The 21,570-nt window shown below is 37.2% G+C and overlaps 1 protein-coding gene across 3 annotated transcripts in view; it reads right to left on the reverse strand.

Annotated features, from left to right (window-relative positions):
• Window positions 1-12,828: 12,828 nt before the first annotated feature.
• The window catches only part of ABHD17B (abhydrolase domain containing 17B, depalmitoylase), a 53,767-nt gene continuing 45,025 nt past the window's right edge, over window positions 12,829-21,570 (reverse strand). For all 3 annotated transcript variants that reach the window (XM_045469140.1, XM_045469141.1, XM_045469139.1), the window contains 3 exons: window positions 21,033-21,502; window positions 17,008-17,187; window positions 12,829-14,369 (listed from right to left, as the gene is read on the reverse strand). In XM_045469140.1, the coding sequence (XP_045325096.1) occupies window positions 14,150-14,369; window positions 17,008-17,187; window positions 21,033-21,499 (867 nt within the window). In that variant the 5' untranslated portion in view covers window positions 21,500-21,502 and the 3' untranslated portion in view covers window positions 12,829-14,149. The remainder of the gene's footprint in view (window positions 14,370-17,007; window positions 17,188-21,032; window positions 21,503-21,570) is intronic.

The raw sequence follows: 21,570 nt of genomic DNA on the forward strand, positions 1-21,570 counted from the left end.
ATCTCTACACCTTTGAGCTAGGAGACTTAAAGCGGTTTGTCGCCATAACATTGACCGTATGTTCTCGGACCGATACCTGATCACTATGGATCAGCATTTGTTCATCTGTAAAGTTGGAAGCAATGAACTACTTAACGTCCAAGGTCTCTTTTGGATGTACCAGTCTCTGTTGTTTACGAATTCTACCGCTGCCCAAATGTGGCAGAAATGCTAAGCACAAACACCTACCAGGTGGTTGTTAGAAAAAGGGATTTGGACCAAGAGGGGCTTCATGGGACTCAAAGCTATGATACTATCAGATTTTTCTTTTCTTTTTTCTTTTATTTCTCCTTTCCTTCCTCCCTCTTTCTTTCTTGCTTGCTGTAAATGTCCACCATCAGGGAGATAAAACAGAGAAAAAGTATGTAGCAGGTTGATTTATGAAGAATTTGACAGGGCAAAGTAACTTCCTGTGAATTTGCTGTCTTGTTTTCTCAGACTTTGACCAAAAGTTATCCACCAGTACCCTCTGGTCCCAAAAGAATAAACAAGTCTTTGTGTCACGGATGAGCTTATCCCCGAGGACAGCTATGTAGACCTTTGTTTTCAAAGGATTCATTAAGGGAAAAAATTAAGGAAGAGGACTTCATAGGTAGAAGAGAATAATCCCATTTTAGAAGATGGATATATTTCTAAACATTGGGAGAAAAACTGCAGGTTGTAAGGTTCAGAAAACTCAGTTTATGGGTTGCATATGGGAAAGATTGCAGGGATGCCTATATGGACCAGGTACTAAGTACCTTGGCTGCAGGGCTCCAACAAAGTTTCTATTAATGGGACACTACCAGAGTAGAGTCTCTAGAACAATTGCTAACCTTTGAATGGACCAAAAAGTGATTTCTGAAGCAACCACTGAGAAAGCAAGACTGAGAATCAGGACTTCCTTGCTTAGCTTAGGAAAGAAAAGCGAGTTCTGAAGACTATTGTTTGATTTTAATAGGCCTTACACCAAGTCGAATCTGGTTGTCATGGAGAAACGTATACCTGTTAAATACAAATAGACATAATTCATAATATAATATTATCAGCAAAGAGATTCCATAATTACACCTGTGTAGCTGAGTGCAGAAAAATGATGATCTTACATGCTGGCATCATGGTCCTTCTTAGGGAGTATTTTGGTTCAGGTCTTCCAAGCAGCAGATGGAATTATATGTGCAATAGATTTACTGGGGAGAAAGATGTGAAGGATAAAGCAGAGAGGGGAGGAACAGGCAATAAGCACCTTCCAGTTATGGTGAAGATCTGATGGTGGTAAGAGAAGACCAGAAGGAGGAATTTGCAGGATAAGCAGCATAGTGCTGAGAAAATCTTGGCCAGGTCAATGGGGAGTCCCTGAGTAAAGTTCCAGGGACTCACGTGGAGGACTCCCATGTCAGGCAAGAATGACCACTCCAGTAGACTCACTGTGTCTAGTCCTTGGCTGGGAGCTGCTTGGGGAAAGCACAGACTCAATGTGAATGCCACAGTGGAGACAATGGCATGGTGGCTGGAAGATATCTGAGGTCTGTGGTCCTGCAGGACATTCCCTTGAAGGGAATTCAGAGGGGTGCCCGCCATGTTTCGGAAAATTAAGTTTTAAAAAACATACCAGGAGGTTCTGTTGGGAGGTAGAAGGTAAGACCCTGAGGCATGAGCTCACTGGAGAAAGGGCAATAAAAGAGTGATCACGTTTTCACCTGGATGGGATTAGAAATTTGGGGGCATGAATCAAGAATAAGGTAGACATAGGCTGAACATGGCAAAAAAATTCCTTTTTACAGAGAGGGGTATCTAATATTCAGAATTAAATTTTTTAAGCTCCAAAGCCCCTGTACCCTCCAAACCTTAAATAAAATCTAACATATGTACAATCGTCTCATGGGACTGTGTGTGTGTGAGGTACGTGTGTGTGTGCGTGTATGTAATTAAGGAGAAAGGCTGAGTTCTATCTATGAGTCAATAAGATACAAAACAGAGACTTTGTACATGGAAAAGAAAGACAATAGATGACTGAATTGATTCTATAGAAGCCATTTCAGAGTCAGGGTGGTCACTAAAAAGCATAACCTCCAGGACTTCACAGAAATCTTGGGAGGTCATTAGAAATTCCACAGGTTGTGCAATGAGAACATTGGATCAATCTTTAGCTCTGCGAGGGTCCGCGAACGCGAAGATTGACTGCAACTATAAGAGCCTTATGCTTAACCACAGCCAACCCAAAGACGTGTATGGAGATGTGAAACCGAGAAAAGAAGCCAGGAAATCACATTGCTCTCCAGGGTTTCCCTGCCTTTCTGTCTTCTAGGCAATGTCTAGTGTAATCTTGCTAACCTCTCTTTCTTCCTTCTGTACCTCTTCTACAGCAAAATGGTTTCCATGGTCTGTCACATAGAACCCTACTCCTCAGGCTGGGCAAGGAAGAAACTATAAAATCTATAAAGTACTAGACATTATTTTTCTCCATTCTGTAAACAAGATTTTTGTTTTAAGGCCAGCCGATCTATTAGCATTATTCCCAAAACCAACCACCTGCCTCAGGCCTAAAATGCCTTCTTTCTTCATTTATCCTAATTTCAACAGTTGCCTTGAAGCTTTCCTCAATTAATAATTACAACAATAATAAATTTGTGTATGAATTTCTATCTACCTATCGATAGATTGATCTATCCATCCATCCAACTCTTTTAACTGTATTATCTAATTAAGTCTTTGGCAAGACCCATAATGTAGACTGGACAAGTGTTACATGACAACCACTTATAGATGAGGATTGTGAGGTTTAGAAAGGAAGGCAAAAGTCATACAGCTAGTAAGAAATTTAAATGTAAATAATTTTTGCTCCAAAGTCCCTTCTCTGCCCATTGTACTACTGTTTTAACATTCCTTCCATGTATGTAGGTAACTTCTAGGATTCAGTGACTCTAGGAATTGCAAATTGTTTTAAGCAATGGCAGTATCTTTTAGGAATTCCCAGAAGTAGAAGTAGATCCCAAGACAAAACTTTCAGTGCAAGCAGTTTATTTGGAGGGGTGAAGGCTATTCAGGAGGGGAATGAGGAGGTGAAAAGGGGGAAAAACAGCCAATAAAGTCCATAAAGTGAAGGCTGCTAGGACAATGAGTGACTAGAGCTTAATCCCTTAATCCCTCTGGGAAAACTAGTAGGAGACTGTGTAGGACACATGGCTCTGAGTTATACCACCTGGGCGGCAAGGAAGCTAGAGTGTAAGCTCATCAGTCTTTGATTAAAGGTTGCTCCCAATGAATGTTATTCTGTAATATTTCCAGCTGGTTGGACAGCAAATCTGGCTCAGAGAGCAAGAGATGGCTCTTAAGGAAAGAAATACAAATGCTGGCAGATGGTAACGGGCCTGAGTGCACGAAGCGTAAGACTGAGGGAATGTGAGGCACCAACAGCACCTCATTGGAAGCATCAACGAAATATTTTATACACGGTCACCATACATTTTTTCCTAATAAAAAAATAATCATTAGAATTAAATATAGCATTACAATTTAAAGAGGCCTTTCACATCTATCATTTCATAGGATTATCAAATGGGTCTTTGATGTAAGCAGCATTGCACAGGTAGAAAAGCAAGATGTATAGTTTATCTCCTTTTAAAAATTTAATTTACTAAAAAAATTTTTTTCAATGATTTATTTTTGAGAGAGAGAGAGAGACAGAATGTGAGCGAGGCGGGAGAGACAATCTGAAGCAGGCTCCAGGCTCTGAGCTGTCAGCACAGAGCCTGATGCGGGACTCAAACTCACGAACTGTGAGATCATGACCTGAGCTGAAGCCAGATGCTCAACCTACTGAGCCACCCAGGCGCCCCTCCTTTTCTCTAAAAAACTTTTTTTTAATTTAAACTTTATTTATTTATCTTGAGAGAGAAAGAGAGAGAGAGAGAGAGAGAGAGAGAGAGAGAGAGAGAGAGAGAACATGCGGTGGGGAGGGGCAGAGAGAGAGAGAGAGAGAGAGAGAGAGAGACAGAACCCGACATAGGGCTTGAACCCATGAACTGAAATCAAGAGTCAGACGCTTAACCGACTGAGCCTCCCAGTTCCAATTTTCCTTATTTTGGGAATTTGTAGAACGTTTTTGGGGGGGCAGGCATGCAAGTCAGAAAGAGGTGGGAGTGATAGAGAACATCTAAACATCTTTTTCTCATAACTATACAAGCTCAAACAGCATATTGGAACATTAAAAATATACAAAGCAGATATTAATTGTAATCAGAAAACAACAAAGCACATATAGGTGAAATTTAAGTCAATTAAATTTGTTCATTTAAACACATTTTGTCACAGTATGCAGAAGGAACATTTTTTTCATTAAGTGGTTTAAACCAGTGTTCCTCCTTACCCCTTCTCCAATTTTGGCAAAATGAGCTTATTTCAATGAAGCCGCCACTGGGAGTACTGAGAGAATCCTAGGACAATCACAGGCAGGTTTTGTATTTACTGCCTTGTGTTTCAGGGTGGCTAAGTGAACGGTAACTCTGCTTGGACCACACTTTTAATGAGATTATCTCTTCTTGGTTGAATTGCTGTTTTGAAGAATTTTCCATTGATGGTTGGCTAAAGCAATGACTCTGCTGTCAACACATTATAACGAGAAAACGAAAAACACAGATTATGACAAGAACTCAGTCAAGGTATATATAGTTCCTTGTAGGCCGTATTTTTGTATGGTATTACGTTAAGAAATTAAAGGATTTACATTTTGAAATTCTCAATAAAAAGGATTAAATCTTATTGTTTATTAACATGGTAGTAGTTACGTTTTAAAAGTTAAACATCAAGGGACGCCTGGGTGGCTCAGTCAGTTAAGCATCCGACCTTGGCTCAGGTCATGATCTTGTGGTTTGTGAGCTTGAACCCTGTGTCAGGTTCTGTGCTGACAGCTCAGAGCCTGGAGCCTGCTTCGAGTTCTGTGTCTCCCTTGCTCTCAAAAAAAAAAAAACAAAAAAACAAAAAAACAAAACAAAACAAAAAAAACCCCAAAAAGGTTAAAATAAATAAATAAATAAATAAATAAATAAATAAATAAATAAATATAAAAGTTAAATGTCAAACCTCTAACAAATTATTCTTTTATCAGTGGAGAAGCACTATGATTGAAAAAATGTATGCAGGATTTAAAATTTTAATTTTAGTAAAAATGAGCACTAGGGATTTGATACTACAGACTAAATCTTTTCTAAAACCATGGGGTTTTCATTTCAGTTGTTCCAGTGTTATTTGTTTGTCCTGCCTCCATCCTTTTCAGTTTAACTCTCAAAACTAAGAACACAAAGGCAGTATGTTTAGGGACAATAGGACACATTTGGAGCCAAAGCGTCATGGGAGCATGGCAGGCAGGGTTGGACAAGACAAAAGGTGCATTTGCTCGCACTTGCTATGGTTCATCCAGCTGTTACTGCCTTCCCGGACTGAGTAACACTTTAAGGCATGTCAGATAGGAACTTCTGGTTGCTTTAGATTCAACAAGTCACATAAACATGGCCAAAGGAAGAAATGGGCCGGCATTTATCACAGAGTTGCACAGACTCAAGTTCTCTGCAAATCTGCCAGTAAATTGGCACATTATCAACAATAAGAATTCCTTAAAAATTATCTGAAAGTTAATTCATGGCCTAATCTTCATTTGTTCCTTCCTTTTTTGTTTTTTTAAGTTAATTTATTTATTTGGAGAGAGAGAGAGAGAGAGCGAGAACATACGAGGGGGAGAAACAGAGACAGAGGGAGAGAGAGAATCTCAAATAGGTTCCACATTGTCAGAGCAGAGCCTGATGTGGGGCTTGAACTCATGAACTGTGAGATCACGACCTGAGCTGAAATCAAGAGTTGGACACTTACCAACTGAGCCACCCAGGTGTCCCATCTTTTTTTGTTGTTGTTTTCTTAAGTAGGTCTCACACACTCAGCATGGAGCCCTACGTAGGCCTTGAACTCACAACCCCAAGATCAAGACCTGGGCTGAGATCAAGAGTTGGACACTCAAGCAACTGAGCCCACCCAGGCCTCCCTAATCTTCATTTCTATACACACATCCACTTTTAGAACACAAATAACCCCTTATATTTTTATATTCCTTTAGAGCACTGAAAGTATTTCCATTTAGTATTATCATTTTCTTCATAGTTAACATCCAAGGTCAACAATGGATACTGTCAATATTACCCTTTAACTGAAAATGAAACCTCAGCTCCAAGACATTGATTAGTAGGTCTTAAGATTTCAAAAGCTGCCCATCCTCCAACCCTATGTATACTGTTAATTTGCTGGTTTTTCCTCTAATAATTTAAAGATACAAAAGGAAAATATAAAGTCACAGTTCTGACTTATGAGGGAAAGTCCTACCTCTTAATGAAAGAAAATACATTTTCTTCTCCTGATATTAATTCAAGTGTCAGGAAGGTTTCAGTTACCAAGAAAGGTAAGGGTAAAGATGTATAAATAGGGAAAGACACATTCTCTGCTCTTCAGAGTTTCTCAATCTAAGATAAAATAGCCTATAATGTCTTGAAGGGCAAATCTGTAAAGTGAAAGGCTTCTGTCTCTGAGGTTCTTCTTTCTTTATAATGCTCGTAGGACACTCTTTATAGAACTACCTAGAACTGGCAGCATTAAGAACGTACATAGTCCAATATCTCGTGTTTCATTCCACCTTGGAATGGGGCTTCATGTAGATGTTTTCTGTGAAGCAATGGGAAGGACCTGAAAGACAGGTGTAGCCACTGGCTACTGTTAGGCTTCATTACGACGTGTCCTTTTATATTATTTAATCATTATTTGTTGCTTATTTCTCTTCAGTTTTGAAGCACAAAAATGCAGAGACCAAATGCAATGTAAATAAAAGCTTAATAAGTGCTGAAGAGACAAGACTGACCCCTGGTCAGACTGCCACCATTATAGCCTGCTTCTACCATTTAAAAGACATTTCCATACTATTTACTCATATTCAAATTAATTATTAACCCAGGCTTTTTTTTTTTTTTTTCTTTTTAACATTGTGTTCTAGGTATCTCATGAATTGTAAAATATTTCTGAATTGACAGGATGTTTGGGCTGTATTTGCATCTATCTGCCTTTCTCCTGATTGTGGGTATTTGGAAGGATTCATTAGTCTTAAAGCACACTGCATTATCTCCCCCTATTCTGCTTCTTTCTAATATGGATTAGCCTTTTCCTTCATTTTCAGGGTCACTCTAAGTTCTATTTCCCATTCCCTGATATTGCCAATTGCATACCTTTCTACGTTCATGATTCTCAAGAGGAGTACTTTCAAATCCATCATCTTGGTCAATGATGGTTATTAATGCTAAGCTGAAGGCTGATTATGCATAGTACCACTTCATATGTCCCCTCTTAAGTAACTCAGATTGGTGCTGTCATTTAGAAGCCACGGTTTCAATGGCAACATTGGAAATGGTATGTTGTTTTTGTTTCTTGGAACTTCATGACTTTTTAAAATAAGCATCATAGAAGACAATGGCTGTAAATCTGGTGGGTGAAGCAGGCTCCTAGCAGCTTTCTAGGGAAATGCAGATCTTCTGGACAGAACCCGATCTCTTGAGCAGGTAGCAACTAATTCTTACCTCAGGGTGGGGGTAGCCTTGCTTCTTGGTTCAGGCAGTAGCTCACAGCATGGTCTTCCAGGGCTTCAAAAACACAGTCACGTTGCTCTTAACTGAGACACACTTTAAGTAGTTCAGTTATCTGGTTTCCTAGATAATCTGAGTAGAAACACAGGAATAATCAAGTTAGAGCAGAGGAAATAAGCTCACAGAAGCAAGTGGTGGCAGTTCACAGTGTGAAAGGACAACAGAGGAAACTGGAAAGCAAACATTGGAACCCAAAAAGTAGAGCAGGCTGTGGCCTACTAACATAAGAGCAGATGACTAATTTCGTAATCCTTGCTGCCCTTGAACTGAGGATACCAGGAGAAAAAGATGAAAATGTTTGAAATATGGCAAGAAACTTCCCAAATTTATTGAAAAACAATAACCTACAAACCCACGAAGCCCAAGGAAGAGACCCACAGATAGACCTTTCAGAATAAAAAGGCTGATAGTCCAAGACGAGGAAAATATCTTGGAAAAAGCTGGAGAAAAACAAAGCATCACTTACAAGGGAATCCAGTTTTCCCTGTCAGCAGGCACAATGGAAGCCAGAAGGCAGTGGGAAAACATTCAAAGTGCTCAAAGAAAATACTGTTAACCAAGAATCCAATATCCAACAAACCTATCTTAAAATGAGTGTTAAATACGGACTTTCCCAGATAAACGGAAATTGAAAGAATTCATTGCTAGCCAACTCATCTTACAAGAAATATTGTAGGCAATTCCTCAGACTATAAGAAAGTAATCTCAGACAGTAACACAAATTCACAAGACCAGAGAACACTGGTTAACTATAAATGCATATTCTTCTCATTTATTTTCTTAAATAAGTTAAACAGCAATTTCATAAAATATGTATATATAGCTGACCCATATACCACACCAGCCACTATCTCCCTACACAGTAAAAAATCCACGTAGAACTTTTGATTTTCTAAAAACTGAACTGACAGCCTGAGAAGACTTACAAATAAAATAGGTGATTAACATATATTTTGTATATGTACTGTATATTTACAATAAAGCAAGCTGGAAATGAAAAGGTTAAGAAAATCATAAGGAAAATAGGGGCTCCTGTGTGGCTCAGTTGGTTAAGCACCTGACTTTGGCTCAGGTCATATCTCATGGTTCATGAGTTCTAGCCCTATGTGGGTGGGGCTCCTCTGCTGTCAGCATAGCGCCCACTTTGGATCCTCTGTCCCTTTCTCTCTGCCCCTCACCTGCCTGTGCTTTCTCTTAAAAATAAACACTAAAAAAAAAAAATTTTTTTTAATCATAAGGAAAATAAGGTACTCTATTCATTGAAACAAATCTGCAAAAAATGGACTTGTGCAGTTCATGGTTGTCTTGTTCAAGGGTCAACTGTAACCTATTACTGGGCCTATAACATTTGGAAGTGTAATATATGTGTAAGTGCCAACAACAGCACACATGAGGTGAATGCCAGCAAAGCTGTAATGAGCTGAGGAAATGACCACAGATGGTAAAGTAACAATTGTTAACAATGCATTGTGTAACATTAACTGATGTAAAATGAAGACATTGCTTAGAAAATACTTGTTACTAGACTTGGTACTCATGGAGATGTTTCAGATACTATTCAGTTTGTTATATTCCCTGCAAACCACCATCTCCCGCCCCCCAGAAAACATCATCCAAATGCAAGGAATCCTTTTATTTGCTGCTCTGACAGCCAGCCCAAAACCTTATTTGGAGTTACTTCTCTTTGGTTTATCATGGGATCCTGATTTCAGAAGCCCAGACTTAAAAACAAAACAAAACACAATCTTTAACTTCGGTGAAGCAATCTATATGACCTCTGACTTTGCCAGTTTTAAATTTGAATGTATTTACAAAACCACATTTCATCTAAGATTTATAATGTAAAATGGTAATTGAATGTCTTGATTTATAGTCCATGAATCCACCATACTTTGGATAATTTGGAATAGAGCAGGTACATTTAAAAATTTAAAATTCAGATACTCCTATATCCATAAACCTACCGGCTACCCTTACCTCCTCATTTCAATATACTGCTGTAGGTAGCAATTTTGAAGGGGGGGATAAAATCCCCAAACCCTCAATCCTGAATTAATCTAGGACAATTGGAGACATTTGCATTTTATCAGTAAATACAAACACCATCAATAATTTAAAAACAGCATTTCCCCATGATTTTATTTTTTCTAATATAAGGGTTTCATTTAAGGCACATACACTATTGAAACGTTTTTCTAGAAGCACTATAATTGTGTTATGCAAATTTAGTACATGGCCTACAAGATAAAGAGGAGTAAAATTATTTCAAGTCCATCTGGTTTCTAATGAAAGAACCAGTTTAACAGCTTTTAGTTCATGGACATTTATAAAGACTCTAGGCTTTACTTCCTGTTTTTTTTTTTTTTTTTTTTCAACTCAGGTCTAGTGGGTCATTCCCAGGCTTCCTTCCTTAGCATTACTCAACTATTGAGTCAGATGCACAATCTATTAGCAATGTAGTAGACAAACGTCTTCTCTCTCCTTTCTGCATATTGTAACTCACAACACCATTTCAAGTATCAAATGCATAGTTTTTTGGTTACTGGGCATTTGGCATGCTTACCATCATTAGAATGCAGCATGCTACCACAGTATTTGAATATAATGCCTGTTTTAAAATTAAAGCAAAAAATAAAAGCCCACCCATCACCGATCTGTAATAACTGTTTTGATGCTTTTTTCAATGTAACTGCTTCTCCTCAATGCTATACTTTGTAGTAAGTGTGCTGCTTATAGTAAATACCTGTTTATTCCTGTGACCAAAGTTACCATCTTCATTAGGTTGTAACACAACCAAATAGCTGTTACTGACCCTAGTGAAATGAATTAGTGTTAAAATACTTAAGATATACAAATCATTAATTTGACAAATGTGAAAGGCACAAGCTACCAACTTAATATAATTCAAAAGGTTCACTGGTACATTAGTGCAGATAAATTTGATGAAGAGAAGATAAGGAGTACAACTAATGACAATTACATTGTAGATTTTGGCAAAGTTACTTCTGTTCTTTGGGTTTGCTTCTTTGTCTGTAAAACAAAGGGATTAAGCTACTTCACATCTAGTTTTTATGAGTTCATCTGGCTTTCCATAATTTGTTCTTGAAAAGTTGTTTTTGTCATACAGAATATCTAAATGCACCAAGAACATTGTTTATAGGACAATAGATGTCAGTTTACAATTTAAAACATTTTCTTTGTTCAAGCGTTTGTAAAGTGAGCAATACCTATATATTTATAGATATCACCAAGAAAAACTGCAATATATTCTCAGGTAGGATACAGAACTGGTAAATTTAAGTTAGAAGTCTGGAAAAGTGTATAGATGATAAACCAACTTATTAAAGTTCTTGATCTGCTTTATGTACTCAAGTACATATTACCTGGCAGGATTTAGGTACACTGCTGACCATTTCCCCAGGATTAGTGTTATCATCCAGATTGTACCACATTGGTATGCACCAAGCCAAATATCAAACTGAATTATCTGAGGCTACAGGTTAAAATTTTTTAGAGGGGTCATTACAGATGAACGGGGTTGAAGTTTTCATTATATCAGAAATCTTAAGGGATTACATCAATCAATCAGTTCCATCTCTTCATTTCTAGTGAGGAAACTTCTAGTGGTTCAAAGAAGTAACTTGGCAAGGGCACAGATCCAATTGGTATCAGTTGAGAAGAGAACCCAGATCTGATTGTCAATTCTTCTACAGGATACTGTCTTCTGGATATCACAGAGTGGGCAATACTGAGAAGGTAGGAGAAATAGAAATGGAATATAAAATCTTTAATTAAAGGGGACATTCCATGGTCCATCTAGTTCAGCTTCACATGTAAATCTGGAATTTCTTCTGCGGCACTGTGACAGACGTCATTCGGCTTCTGCTCTGTTCCTTTGGGAAGATCCTTATTGACCTTAGGAGGCAATCCCTTTCCCTCATGGACAAATAACCATACAGTTGTTTCTTATACTGAGCTCTAACCTGCCATTTTGCAATTTTTACCTAGTTCTACTCTTGAGTCAAAAAGAATCAATTATACATGTCTCTCAAATACTTGAACATAGCTATCATTCCTTAGTTACATGGTTTGTGCGTTAGTTTGTGGGACTCTTTCCAACTTGGTAAAACATTCCAGAATTTGCACTAGTTTGTGAATATCCTTTCACTGGATCCTGAGATGAAATTAATATTTACAGATGTGGCCTGACTCGCGTTTTGTATGAGATTATCTTCCCATGATGGATTTTTCAGCATCCTAAGATTACAGCCAATTATAACCGGCTCACATGCTATTTATGGCAAACTAAAAATATCCAGTTTTTTTTTTTTTTTCATCTATAAACTCCTGACAAATCTAATTTCATAATCCTATCAATGGCTTTCTATTGTGTCTAGGGTAATGATCAGGGCCCATGATACCATGTATGATTGTGCCTCTAACTAATTTGCCAGCCTCATCTTTATGCCATCCATTCCCCTTGACCTCTGGGCAGTCTTTTTACATTTTAAATGCACTATCCTTTCTTTAGGCTTCCATATACTGTTCCCTTCAGGCAGCAAGGATTTCCCTTGGCCACCAAGTTTAGTCATTTTGTAGTCATCCTTAAAGCTCAGATCAAAGATCACTTCTTTGTCAAATTCTTCCTTGCCCTTCCCACCATGTTCCCCTCCCAAGAGTACCTTTTACCTATTATATATAAGCTACAAATATCCTTCAGCCCTTATCCAAATAGCAATACTTGTGCAATAAGGTGTCTGTGTCCTTGGTTACATACACCATGAAGTCTATGAGGACATGGTTGATTTCCATCTTTATCTGGCACAGGGTTCTACATGACTGAATAAACAGTTGTTGAATGAATGAATGAATACTGAATTGGTATGATCAATATTTTAAATTTAACAGGTAATCAAAGAAAACACTTAGCTACACTCTGGTGTCTATGTTGTACAAAAATAGGAATCGTACAGGCTCCATAACAACCTTGAGAAGCAAAAAATTCTCTCCAAAAAAGAAGTGATGATAAAATTTAGAAAACTACAGAACTATGTTCTATTAAGATGAATGGTAATTTTTTCCCGACTTGATGGTAAGGGATGGGAAACATGGAAGAAGGCAAACAGGCACAGCTGGGTGGTATTATATTTGTTGTTTTACTGTTAATTTGACACATCTGAACCAAAGCATTCACAATACTTGATATACTTTGAAGAGAATCATATACTATAGTCTTAGACATAACCACAGAACAAGCAGAACAATTAAAACTACATAAGGCCTTAAAATATATCCACAGTGTGTATTATTTCAATATTCATTCATTTACAAATTAGACTACATACCATTAATTTTATTTTTATTTTTCTTTCATTGTTTTATTCAGGCAGGATTCATTCAAGGAAAGGCAACTTAGTTTTTGTGTGTGAGCTTTGTTTTTTACTACATTGGTTAATATAAAAGTTATGAATTAAATGTTCTCTTATCTCCTGTATCAGGAGTGAATCCATGAAATTCTCAGATAGTAATCTAAAACAACAGGTCCTATTAAAAATAGCCAAAGTGAAAAATGACCAAATAGCCAGCCTGTTTGTGGTCTTGAAGAACATCTAACGAACGGACTCTCAGGTTTTCTTATAACAGAGAGTACAGCAATTCTATGAGATTAGTCAAAATTTAAAACAACATTGCATACAAAATCATTCTTGAAGCTCTAAATGCCTTTTAAAAAACAAAAATGAGAATTTTAAGTAGTTGCCTCATAGTACCAACCCTATAAATCAGAACTAGTTAAAATTCAGTGCTATCATGACTTCTCATTTACAAGGTAACTAGTTGGTAAATTAATAGATGGCATAAAAATTAAGACTTACATCATTTGTTTTTTAAGGAGAAAATGTATGATAACCAGAGAATACAGAAAATTCAATGTATTTTACAATAAAATAAGTGTTTAAACCTTTATCCCTGTACAACAGGGCTTAGGTCATCTCTAGTGAACTTGCACATTTTCATACAGTTTATTCTATTATGAGTACTTGAATTGTTTTGCTTTTTATTGAAAGAATATTACATTTGTATACCTGGATAAGATTTAGTACATTGAGATGTTTTAAAAATATTTATAAATCTGTTTCTGATATGCAAAAGCATTTGGCAATACTTTTACAGCATTTGATTTTATAGAATTAAAATTTCATACAGTACTCATTTTGATGTTTAAAAAAAAATTCACAGAAAAAATATAAATTACACAGCTTGACTGCATGATACTGTTATTTCCAGTTTCTAGTTCTGGTAATTAAAACCTTCATTAAGTCTGTTAACAAATCATTACCTGTACAATTATGAAGGCAACTGACATGATTTGCAAACAAAACCTTCAGGTTTTATGTTATTTACCAAAGAGTGCAGTTCAGCAAGGAAAGAAAACCCAGTATGCAAATTTACAGAATATTTTACAAATTTACCAGTTCCTGTGACACAAACTGTTTCAACCTTTCGAGGTACTGTCCATAAAGTTCCACATCATTGTGACCTGCCCCTTCAACCCACAGAGGCTCCACAGGTCTTTGGCAACGCTCGAACAATGCGAGGCCATGTGAAAAGTCAATGACTTCATCTTCAGTCCCATGAATTATTAATACTGGGGAGGTTATCTTAGAGATTTTGTCAATGCTGTAAGAGAAGAGAAGGCAGAAGGAAGTCAACAAATTATCTATGAAAAGAAACGTAAAACAAATTCTCTTGTGCCATACCGAATACCAGAATAGTCTTTGAATCAAGCCAGAAGAAACAGATGCCTCTTGGATTTCAAATAAGATTTAAAAGTCACTTTACATACTCCTTTTCTTAAGATTATCTGAGGAAGCTAACTTTAGGCACTTCTGTTTCAGGGGAATCATTCAATAGTTACTGTTAGCCTCCTGTACCTTTCTACAATATTGAGCACAAAGAAAACTTAGTTTGGAAGAAGAGGAAACTAAGGACCATTCAAACATATGCTAATTTTATACCTCTCTGCACTCGTATTTTTTTCTGCCTCTTAATCTACTAAAATGACAACAAAATGTTTTTTTGTCTTGTGGCATCAACTCCCTGAAATAGGGAGAATATAAAAAAATACATAATTTTGGAGCTGGGTAACAAATTAAAAGTATAAGAGAAAACCAATTTTAAGAGGATAGAAGATAAAGTGAAGACACAACCCAATTTATACCACCGCATACACCCGAAGGTCAGGAATTGATATGGGGATGAAAGCAGGTGATGGGAGTCTACAGAATCTGTTCAAAGTTTGTTTAGCTCAGAGGCTGACTCGGGGCTCGATCCTTTGAACTGAGAGATCCTGACCTCAGCCGAAATTAAGAGTCGGACGCTTCACCGACTTGAGCCACTGAGGTGTACCCAGAGGGGACTTGTAGAAAGAATCTTTGTTGAAGACGACATCCACTTTAAGAGGAAAGATACAGAAAATAGTGACATGGGGTGGGATCCCCAACTAACTGATATGAACAGATCCCTGTATAGTTAAGCTCAGTCAACAAGCCTTTGTCACCTGCTTCAGGTCCGCTCTTTAGTTCCTCTCTTACACATGAACAGACAACTAAGAATTATCAGATATCAGAGAACATTTTAAATATCAGAGATCAAAGCAATTTTAAAAAGGCAACATTGAGACATAAGCTACACAAAGAACTCTTACAAACAAATTTTAAAACTTAACAAAATTATGACCTTTTTCAGAGAGTTTTGCAGTTAAGTGCTGCTTTCTTTGTTGGTGTAGCAGAAATTCAAAAGGGAGCTGGACAGAGAATATAAGTTGGCAACAGCATTACCCCAAATACTCCCTACCATTCCTACTGTTCAGTTAGACAGAAGCAATATAATACACATACCTTCCAATACACTATTCTCTAAAACAAAAACCCTGAATTAATGTAAAAACAAAACCCTCTCACAGCTTGCTCTGGTGATAAGATCTTATGCTCCCATCCCATCATTAGCTTCCCTACAAAAATGACCCCTTACTGGCTAATGATGAAAAAATTTGCTTTTGAAATGACCTTCGTTGTTCTTATGAAGAAGCAAGTGAGGACTCTGGCCTTGGGCCCATCTATCATTCACAAAAAAATTCTTTGTATAGCTGCCAGTTGGGGAAAAGAAGTGAGACTGAAATTTGCCAGCTTCTCACTTCTTGCCTTTGTCCTCTGAGAAAAAAGGGCCATCCATTTTTTCCCAATTATGAAGAGGAGCTGGAGGAATTCCCATTTATCTTGTCTTGAGAAGCAGAAGTAGTTCTTTCAAATTTGTATAATACTGTGTGTTTGCAGACTATGCAGTGGCAACACGTTTTTAAAAAAATTGTTTTAGTGTTTATTTTTGAGAAAGACAGAACGCGAGCAGGGGAGGGGCAGAGTGAGAGGCTGACACAGAATCCGAAGCAGGCTCCAGGCTCCGAGCTGGCAGCACAGAGCCCGACGTGGGGCTCGAACTCACAAACTGTGAGATCATGACCTGAGTTGTAGTCAGATGCTTAACTGACTGAGCCACCCAGGTGCCCCAATACTTTTTTTTTTTCTCATGTTTTTATTATATTTTTGAGAGAGTGAGAGAAAGACAGACAGCAAGCTGGGGAGGGGCAGAGAGAGAGGGAGACAAGAGGATCTGAAGCAGGATCCGTGCTGTCAATGCAGAGCCCAATGTGGGACTCGAACTCACGGTGAGATCATGACCTGAGCCAACTGGACGCTTAACTGACAGAGCCACCCAGGTGCCTCTAGGATGGCAATACTTTATTCTTAAGACTCAACTTGTTTGCAATTCACTTCTTTTGTAAATCAGCTATCCTTAATTAGACATCATTCACTAATTTTTATGCACACGTGTCTCATTTCTCCTCTACACTTCCACTCTTCCAGTATCATGTCTCACTGAATTGTATCATTATCCACTAGCAGCTCAAGTCAGAACCTTAGGAATCAAATTCAAGTTCTCTTGTTTCGCATCCTACATTCACTGTGACATGCAGTTCTGTCAATTTTATTTCTCAAATTCATCCCTTATCTCTAATACTATTGGTGCCACTCTCTGGGGTGTGAGGCCCTTAGCACTTTTCACCCGGATTACAACTGCTCAAACATTACACCCTCCTGACTGGTCTCCTGCCACCATTGTCTTCAAAAACTAGTTTTTCACAATTTCTATAATATGTGTAAAATAGAAGCTCATGGCTGAATGAATCATATTATGGATTCCTTAAGTGATGAAAAAAATTCCCGCAAGATTTCTTTGAATTTGGAATATCGATACTTACTTTGGGAATGCATCAAAACAGTAGGTCTTCTTGGTATCAGGAAAAGCGACTCGCATTCCCGAGGTCAAAGGAGAATGAAGAATAACAGCAGCACTCTCATACCGAGCAGCAAGATCCACAGATGGTACTGTCCCTATACTTTGGCCATATATAATCACATTTTCAGGGCGAATGCCATATCTACAAAGTTCAGGAGTTAAAGAAAAAAATAAAGTGGAGAGTTGGACTGGTATGAAATATTCAATCATTTTCTAGGGACTTAAGCTTATAATAGAATGACTCAGAATGAGACCATGTCAACAAATTTATATTTAAAATATACATTTTCTTAGCCATCATTATATTTAATGCTATAATAATATCTGTATTCTTAGCATTTTTCATGTTTCATCTTTTAGAAAAATAATGGCTGAGGTCTTTTAAAATTTTAAACTTAAAGGAATTCATTATATCATTTATGCAATTCAATGTGGCATATTTTTTACTAAATGCTGAACATATTGTATCATTGATATTTTAATGGGTTGACACTTCATAGACATTTACCATCTATCTTCCATTCAAAGTAACAAAAAGTTCTTTCTTTGTCTAGATATTAAAAGTGGCTCATTTTATTTTCTGAAGCCAGTCACAGTGATGAAAATCTTGACATACAGTTACTGTATGTTATGAATAAAAAATATGTATCATTTTAGCCAAAAGCAAATTACTATTTTTCCTGAAATTTGCCTTTATTTGCTCAAAGAAATGGACTAATGATTGGAAAGATAAACAGAGGAATGAGAATTCCAAATGCCTTATGATTCAGTTAATTATGAATAGACTTCATGCTAAAACCTCAAGAGAACTGCCTTACCCCCTTTAAAAATGCTGCAGACTTAAATGTATCAACTCACTGATTCAATATCAGGTATATACTATGCTTCAAGCACTGTTTACTACCTATAGTATAATTGTCCCAACTGTAAAGTACTCCAAGCAGAAAGGAGGTGCTACAGGAGCTAATAAATACAGAATTATGGGTTAGAGTGAGATCAAACATGCCCTTGCACTCTAGAAATCTGAAAGAAGTCACTTCTGGATGGGAAGGGCCACTTGCACAACAGCCTCTGGTCTTCTGAAAACGTAATGGAGCTTTTCAAGTATCTGAACACAAAAAAAATAGCAAGACAAACCCTACGTGCTTCCTCTGGCCCTTTCCAGGGGCGCAAGACTCTGAACCATCCAGGTAATAATGACCATCCATAATTTCTTCCAATCAGTCCTATGTAAGCATTTGGATATGTCCCAGAGGTTGGACATATCTACTCCAGACTGACTCCAAATGTAAATAAACTCAGAAAACCCTTTTTTTTAAAAAGACCTAGCTGCACATATTTCAAACAGTAAAGAAATTTTATGAAAATGAACATTTGCAGCACAGCATTAACTCTTGAGGCTAAGGCTGCTGTTAGCTGAATCGCAGCACTGTTGGTGGCAACTATGGGTTTTAGGCTAATGCTAGCAATGGCAAGGCTCCAGAGTAGAAGCAGCTGCCAGTTTAGCAGAGAATTCAAAGCAATAACAGAATTTCAGAACAGTACAAGTTAGAAAGGACTTCAGAGACCATTTAATCTAGTTCAGCTGCTTCCTGAGCAGATGTTCAAAGTCAGAGTAAGTCAGAGGCAGATCTATAATTAGAACCCAGGTACCCTGACTCCCAGTCCAGCGCCTTTTCCATTATAGCACGCAGATAATGAATTCAAAGACTATAGGACTATTTAGAAATGTATCTATTCTGCTCTTGTTCCTCATTCATCAAGTATGCATGATCATTAAGTATGTTTAAAACTGTTTTTTAACATTTACTCATTTCTGAGATGGAGAGTGAGCAGGGGAGGGGCAGAGAGGAAGATACACAATCTGAAGCAGGCTCTAGGCTTAGCCGTTAGTACAGAGCCCGACGCGGGGGCTCGAACCCACAAGCTGTGAGACCATGACCTGAGCTGAAGCCGGATGCTCTGCCAACTGAACCACCCAGGCGCTTCAATCATTAAGTATGTTTAAAAAGACTAATTAATCAAGACTAGAAATAATTTCATAAATATTTCTTCAAATTGATATCAGACAAGATGAAAAATGAAAGTTAACCACTTACAAGAGTGGATTTTTTTTTTTAACATAGGCAGAGAACACTCTATTGGATTCTAGTGTGTTTTGGTTGAATAAGTTATCTTTTCATGTTTTTGAGAAGCACTAACAATAAAGGCTATCTGCTTTAACTTAGCATCCTTAAAAATTGTACTAATCCACTGAAGTTGTACTTTAAAAGAGTTATATCTCAATAAATCTGTTCTTAAAAACATCTACTATCATACTTTCCTGACAGGTATTATACTCCATTCAATTGGCTGGGTCTGGAAAGTGCGCACTCATTTATTTTGGTTTGTAGGACTGAGACGATTTTGACTTTGGTCATTTAAGGCAGTTTTTAAGTTTATAAATTTTTATCATTCCCTGCCCCCTCCCCAACTATTTATTTCTTATACTACTTATCAACTTTTTCCTACTTATCAGGTATGTTTTCATATAATTGCAAATGATTTAAGAATCCCCTTTATATGGACCTCAGAGACTATAGTTTTATTATATCTTAGAGTAAATGTTTCTTTTTTTAAAAAAAATGAAATATTTTGCAAGAGTGAGCGAGCATGAGCGAGTAACGGAGGGGCAGAGAAAGAGGGAGAGAGAGAATGCTCAAACAAGCTCTGTGCTATCAGGACAGAGCTTGATATGCGGCTCGAACTCACAAACCATGAGATCATGACCTGAGCCAAAACCAAGAGTTGGATGCTTAACCCACTGAGACCCCCAGGTGTCCCAAGGAATAAATGTTTCTAAAGGTATTTTCTAACAAAGGTTATGCCTGCTAACAAAATTGAGGTTCTAATCGAAACCATTAATATTTAAACATTAAATTAGAAATAGTAAATTTTCTTTAAGTCCTTTAGCTTTAGTCTAAAATACTTTGGAAGTCAGGCAGCTTTTCAGAAGATAATATGAAGAATAACTTGAGCTAAGGTATCTTTATTTATTGTACAGGAACCATTTGATTAAAAAAAAAACACCTGAAGTCTACAAAACTGCAATGTATTTCATGAAAAATTTCTAAGTATCTTGGTGATTAGGAAAGATTAAAGCAATTACTAGTTCCCAAAAATGTATTGTTATAACCAAGGAATACCTGACATGATGAGAGAATCTGCTAAAATGATTTATCATAACATTACCTTTTTTCTTTTTTAGCTTAAGATCATCTCTCCAAATTTTATTAGTCCAGAATGCAAAGTAAAAAATCTCACTTTTACAGAATGAATACTTTAAAAATAGTTCCAATAAGATATCTTTAAGTCACATTGTCTAAGAGATTGTTATAGAAAATAACGCAAACTCAGGACTCAGGCTTACAATTCACCAAAACAGTCCAGTCTCTTATACTCTTAAGTAAATGATTAGCTAATCACTGTTCATTCAAATCAACATTTTTTCTTTATTTTAGAGAGAGAAAGTGCAAGCAGGGAAGAAGGGCAGAGGGAGAGAGAGAATCTTAAGCAGGCTCTACATTCAGCACATAGCCTGATGTGAGGCTTGACCCACAACCCTGGGTTTGTGACTTCAGTTGAAATCCAGAGTCAGACACTCAACTGACTGAGCCACCCAGGTTATTCTGAATAAAGATTTTTATATCACACTCTAGTAAGTTTATAAAACCAAAACTTGTCATTGGCTTAAATTTTAAAGAAAATCACCCACGTGCACTAACAGACACAAATTAGATCTGTGTAAAAACTTTATGCTGTTTGTAAAAATTTTTAATTACATTCTAAGAGCTTAACTCTCCACAGGTATATTTTGGTACATATAATCTCTATTTACTACTTCAAAACATGTTATGTTATAAAAACTACTTTTATTCTTTTTTTATATAAAGCAATTTCAATTAAACATCATAATAACTGTGGAAAATACTCCCAATCACCATTTACCTTGTCCTAAGAGCAAGCCAAGCAGCTTCTATATCTGCATAGAGGTTCTTCTCCGTTGGTTTCCCAGAACTTGCGCCATATCCAGAATAATCATATGAGAATATATTACAATTAATCCGTGATCCCAGTCCTATGTAAAAGCTGCTCATCTGACCAAGATCAACAGCATTTCCATGTGAGAAGAGTAAAGTGTACTTGGCATTGGGTGAACAGCGCACAAACATGCAGGCAATTCTGTTGCCTTTACTGGTTCTAGTCATGAAACACTCAATAGCATCTTTTTCCCTAGAAGAGTACTGCCAGTCTGCTCGTTCTGATAGGTGTAAAGTCCAGCGGCTTCCACTTTCATCACACATCAGTGTATATGTTGGATCAGGTGGCAAAAATGCTAATTTTGAAGCAATTTTCCCAGGGCAAGGTGGACAGCAGAAGAGGCAACATAACTCACTGAATGAAAGATTATTCATCTTCTGAAAAAGAAAAGGAGACAGTAAATGTTTTAATTACTAAATATGGATTCTGCATTTTCATACAATAG

This window comes from Leopardus geoffroyi, chromosome D4 (genome assembly GCF_018350155.1).
Source record: "Leopardus geoffroyi isolate Oge1 chromosome D4, O.geoffroyi_Oge1_pat1.0, whole genome shotgun sequence".
Classification (NCBI taxonomy): domain Eukaryota; kingdom Metazoa; phylum Chordata; class Mammalia; order Carnivora; family Felidae; genus Leopardus; species Leopardus geoffroyi.